Source organism: Octopus sinensis, linkage group LG3, assembly GCF_006345805.1.
Source record: "Octopus sinensis linkage group LG3, ASM634580v1, whole genome shotgun sequence".
Taxonomy (NCBI): Eukaryota; Metazoa; Mollusca; class Cephalopoda; order Octopoda; family Octopodidae; genus Octopus; species Octopus sinensis.
Genome location: NC_042999.1, coordinates 165,874,754 through 165,880,753, shown reverse-complemented (window position 1 = coordinate 165,880,753; position 6,000 = coordinate 165,874,754). Strand labels below are relative to the sequence as shown.

General features: G+C 33.7%; 1 protein-coding gene across 5 annotated transcripts in view; it reads right to left on the bottom strand.

Moving 5' to 3' along the window:
- Positions 1–6,000, bottom strand: part of LOC115209135 (palmitoyltransferase ZDHHC3) — a 111,914-nt gene that overhangs the window by 40,192 nt on the left and 65,722 nt on the right. For all 5 annotated transcript variants that reach the window (XM_036501587.1, XM_029777285.2, XM_029777284.2 and 2 more), the window contains one exon: positions 3,926–3,999. Coding sequence is in view for 4 of the 5 variants with exons in the window: in XM_029777285.2 (XP_029633145.1) it covers positions 3,926–3,966 (41 nt within the window). In the remaining variant the exon portion in view is untranslated. The remainder of the gene's footprint in view (positions 1–3,925; positions 4,000–6,000) is intronic.

Here is a 6,000-nt window from a genome sequence, read left to right as displayed (position 1 = left end):
AGAGAGAGAGAGAGAGACAAACACACACACACACACATTCTTTTACTTGTTTCAAACATTTGACTATGGCCATGCTGGAGAACCGCCTTTAGTCAAACAAATCAACCCCCCAGGACTTATTCTTTGTAAGCCTAGTACTTATTTCTATCGGTCTCTTTTGCTAAGTTATGGGGACATAACCACACCAGCATCAGTTGTCAGGCGATGGTGGGTGGGGGAGACAAACACACACACATATATATATAACGAGCTTCTTTCAGTTTCTGTCTACCAAATTCACTCACAAGGTTTTGGTTGACCCGAGGCTATAGTAGAAGACACTTGCCCAAGGAGCCATGCAGTGGGACTGAACCAAGAACTATGTGCTTGAGAAGCAAACTTCTTACCACACAGCCACTCCTGATATATATATATACAATTTACATAAAAATATTTTCTTTAGTTTTATTGAATGATTTTAACATAATATAAAGTTATATATATATATATATAGACTGGATGGTCACATCTGAAATAGCCCATGTTATTTCCTATTACAATAAATTAATAAAGCAAGTAAAATTTTAGCAAGTATGTATATGTTCTTATAGTAGCATATAAACAAACTATATATATATAAAGCAGCAGCTTATAACCAGAAAATAAGTACATTTTGTAATTTCACCAGCTCGATTTCCATTTTACATTTAACTTCTGAATTGTTTTGCCCTAACAGGAGACATTGTCAATCGATATCAGACAATATACAGGAAAGGTTTTGGTTCGTAATTGTTGATATGAAGTAATAAGAAATTAAAATTTACATTACATTGTCGAATAGCCATTTTAGTTATCAAAAGAGGAAAAGAAAAAAAACAAAACTGTTATAATAAATTTCCATTTATTTTGTAAGATGTCAAAATTTTCAGCATACAACTGTGGCCTAATCACAGAAAGAATTTCACTGTAGCTATATGAAGCATAGTTATTAGAAAGATTTGTGTGTGTTTTTGTTTTTTTTTGGGTTTTTTTGCCTCGTTGAACTTATTGATATGTATGAGTCTATCGTGTGGTTGACATTGTAATAATGAAATACTTTTGTTTTCATCTCGACAGAAAATTTATAGAATACATAGATATTATCTATCTAAAATGTGAACCTAATATATATCTCAAAATAGATACAAAACACTGAATTGGTTAAGAGATTTTCCTTTTTATTTTCTGCAAATTTTAAAATGCTTCAATTCATTAATATTCTGATAAAAAAATTTTGTTTTATTTAAAAAAATTGCCAGCTTCTGAATAAGAAAGCATTAAAATCTAAAAACCATTTCTTTAAAAAATACAGAATGGAAAGGTAGAACATTTATTGCTTAAATGCTAAATACTTTGCTCTCCTATAATGTATGCTACACTGTTTTTTTACATTCCAAGCTTAAATCCCGTTGAGGTTAGCGTTACCATTTATCCTTCTTGGAAGTGGAGGGGGGTCAATGAAATATCAATCAGCAATACAATGGAATTTAACTGACTATGTACTCCTTTTCAATCTACTCCTTTAACATAACAAAGATTGGATCTTTTCCTTTTGAACGGCAGTTTTCAACACAATTTCTAGTTAACTAAACACTTTTAACCCTTTCGTTACTATATTTCTGACCAAAATACACACCATATGTGTGTCAATTAATTTCTAACATAATCATAAATTTAGTCTGGTTTCATTAAACAACTATAACTTTTTTATTTATCAATATATTAACGTGAATTTTGGAAGATAATTTAATGAAATGTTCTCAACCAATTCTATACTATAATTTTTGTCACAAAGTGACTCTAATTGCAGGTAGATACAGGTAAATTCAACAAAATATAAAATTATTAAAATTTTGTTCAAACATCGCTATAGAAAATGGGTTATTAGCTAATATTCAATTGGGTATACAACAAAATTTTACGATAGAATTTGTTATTCTGGGTAACTTTCTGATACCCATAATAATATTTATGGCAAAACAGTCTTAATTTCATTTAAGGTTATGGGAAACCACTTTCTTTCGTTTTGTTTACATTTAGTGTAACGGTTCGTTTCCGCCGTAATGATTTCAAATAGGCTCATTCGAAAAAGTAAAAAGAAATAGTCTAAGGCTTTACTCTCCTGGGAAAGTCTGGGGCTTGGTCCAGTTTCTTCAGAAAAATCACCGAAAGAAACAGTTTTTAAATTTTTACTCCATTCAGGTGCCAATTCATTTTCTTTATCGCTGTCGGAGCTCTCGGATTCACTGTTTTCACTTTCGGAAAATGAAACATCAGATTCATTATCAAATACCACATGCTTTTTTTTTTCAGTCATAGAGTTAGATTTATGAAGGTCTTCAGTAGAAAATCCTTCGAATTCTGACTTGCTGCTTGATATAATGAAATTCGTATCCATTTTTTGTCAGAATTACAAATTTTGAAAACACAATAGGAACAAATTTCAGAAAAAAATCTCCCAAAATTCACGGAATTAAAATTACACTTCGATTTTTGTACAAAACTGTAGTTGAACTCTTTACGAAGTATAATACGTGTTTTCACGAATGTACTAAAGAGATTTGCTCTGATATTCTCATTTAAATATGAATAGGTAAATTCGGGCAGTTTTGGGCGGTTTGGTAATGAAAGGGTTAAACTTCGTATACTGGTAGAATGTGTCAAAATAAAACATTTTTTTCTCTTGGCTTTCTTGAGAAAATTGTAATTTGTAAGTTTAACATAGTTTAATTTTTTGAATTTAAACCAATCCTATCGCCTCTATTGAGCTGAAATCATTTGCTGCGTCTAAAACTGAGACAAAATCCTGTCACTAACTCTAACCCTAAATTTTAGCCTTTCGTTTTTTTTTTCTTAATTGTTACGCATGTGTCTAAAATTATTCGTTTTGTTTTTGTTTTGAGTTTTTGCTTTCGTTTTAGCCTTTTGTTTTGTTTTTTTCTTAATTGTTAAATTAAAATTATTTTCCATTGCTTTCGTTTTAGCCTTTCATTTTTTTTTCTTAATTGTTATCCTTAAATTAATTTAACAATTAAGAAAAAAAAAATGAAAGGCTAAAATTTAGGGTTAGGGTTAGTGACAGGATGTTGTCTGTTTTAGACACAGCAAATGATTTCAGCTCAATAGAGGCAATAGGATTGGTTAAAATTTGAAAAATTAAACTACGTTAAACTTACAAATTATAATTTTCTCTAGAAAGCCAAGAGAAAAAATGTTTTATTTTGACACATTCTACCAGTATACGAAGTTTAAAAGTGCTTAGTTAACTAGAAATTGTGTTGAAAACTGCCGTTCAAAAGGAAAAGATCCCAAAGATCATTAATAAAAATACAGTTAAACTATCATACTCTTCCACCCCCAACTTTGTGCACATACTTTCCTCTCCTAGCATATGCACACTAAAGAAACCCTCAACAATTTTAAATAATCAGAGCTGCAAATACAATATTACAATGCCAATCACTTTATAACATGTAGAGATCTTTTTTCATGATATCAGTACTACTGAGATCACCATGTAGCTGGAAAGACCATGAAACTCCAAGTGGGGTGATTTCACACCGGGAGATGAGAGGCTAAAATAAGAGAGGAATGAAAGCAGAACAAGTTTTGCTATACATACACAGACACACATGTATCCTTAATGTAATTTTCTAGTTGCATCAGTGCTGAGCTAAGTTACAAGGTTGGACTTTTGAAGTACATGAGACACACACACAGATCCAGAAGAATCAATCACAATATCGAACTGGTACTTTATTAACCCTTAAATGGATGAAAATAAAGGGCCAAAATGTTTATTGCATAGATTCAATATAACGCTCTAATGCCTCAGCCAAACTGCTGCCTTTACACAAAATTATAGTTATACCAAAGGAATGTTCTGTAAACTGAATTAACAATTTACCTTCTTTTCGATGTTGGGTTTTCTCCAAGCTCAGACATCATCCTGTTTTGGAATATTTCAAGTTAAATAGCATCCTGAAAGACAAAGCATTATACTATTAATATAGAACACTTTAAAAACATATGCACATTCAAATGGAAATTCAAAACTAAAAATTATGGCATAAGCTATGCAAGAATGACTTATTGATAAAATATTACAGAGATAAGTTACAAAAGAGAGATGTTTTACAAAGAAGTTGAACGAATGAGAAGAAAATATTAATGTACATATAGTATACAATTACATGATAGACAGTTCTCCCAGAGGGGAGAACTGTCACCTATGGCCTATCAAAAATTCCACAAATCCAAGATTATTCTAACTACTATGGGCAGGTTCTCTCTCCCAGCTAGGTTCTTTACAGGCAACTACTGAGAGAAGGGCAATACTAGCATACTTAACCACATTCCTCACAAATTTACTACAGGGTAGCACTTCTCTTTCCACCATCTCCAAGAGAAACTTACAAGAAGTCATTGATATTTTGTTTGAAGTAAAAAGTGACTGTAAAGTGTCTTTACATTTACACCTACCAAAGAACCCCTTATTCTTTTGCCACCAGACAAAGGAAAATTGCTTTCCTTTCCTAGCCAAAGTTTCATGATGGATTCAGAGGTTAGCCGGATCCATCCTACACATGACAGCAGCTGTTCAAAATAACCCCATAAGTCAGCAATGCTCAGATATTGAATAAGTATATGCAGAATGGTCTTGCCATTCTGTGCACATCAAGAACAGACCCTGCTCACAGCATTTCTGTGCCTGCAGAATTTATCAGACTGGAAATACTCTTTGGTAACAATGCCAAACCAGAGATTTTGTTTTTTATAAGTTATTCATAATACCCTCGTGGGAGGTCTCTCAGGATACCCCAACCAGTTGATTCTCATCATTATCCAGAATTTCCCTTAGAACATCACTATTCTTGCTCACCACTAGCTATGCTCCAGGCTACATTGTTTGACCGGTAGAAAGCCCAGCCTTTCTCTTCGTTAAACTACACCAAAGAGATGAATTGTAGGAAAACATGCCTCACAAATGACCATTAAGCTTGCTCACCATCCAGGAAGCTCTGTAGCTGCCTCAGCTTCAGCATATGTCTGTGCATCATCAACCACAACATACTGAGCTCTCCACAAAGAGGTTGTTGATAGCAGATGAAACCCTTTCCACAAGAATCAAATAAGCAGTCAGTCAATAAGCCCTGAGACAAAGCACATTAATCAGGTGGTAATATGTAATGGAAGTGATGTCTGCGTCTTCCCTCTGTTCAACCTTTCAGATACAGCTTTCTCTTAGCTCCACTAATTGTAACTTCATCACAGTTCTTATCCACCTGGAGATCTGGACTGAATGAACCCCCCACTAACTCAATGAGTCTATCTGTCCAGTACCCAACTAGACTAACTGGCAGCAAGGATGTGTTCCTTTAGAAGTCATGCTGCACACCCACCAACCTGTCGGGGTTGATTTTAGCTCTGTATTACCACTTCCCATTGATGCTGACCATCTTGACCTTTATTGTTTTCAAAGCCATGCAGCATTACAATGGTGTCCACATGTGCTGATATGGCTCCCCCCCCCCTATGCTCTTGCTCAAATGAGATGGCTCCAAACACCACTAGTGTACTCAGTAGTGGTTTCAGAGTCAGTATATACACAATAGCTGAAAGAGGACAGACTGTGATATGTAACAGTTCTGATTTGTTCAGACTGTCAAACCACTGGTAATTACATGAAATTTGTAAGGTGGGGTTACATTTCTGTTACTGAAACAAAATAGTATGATCTAAGACAACAAATAACTAAATGAGATTTAATCAGGAGTCTATGTTGGAAGGTTAATGGCGCCAACATTGAGTTACTTATTCATCTTTTCTCCTCAAATTAGACTTTCTTTTATAATCAATAGCATATTTTATTTATTGTTCATTATCCATTCTTTGATTACTTTCCTGTCAAGAATATTCAGGAAGATAAGCCAACAGCATTGGTCTTTTGATTGCCCACATATTTGTGCACGACCCGTGTCC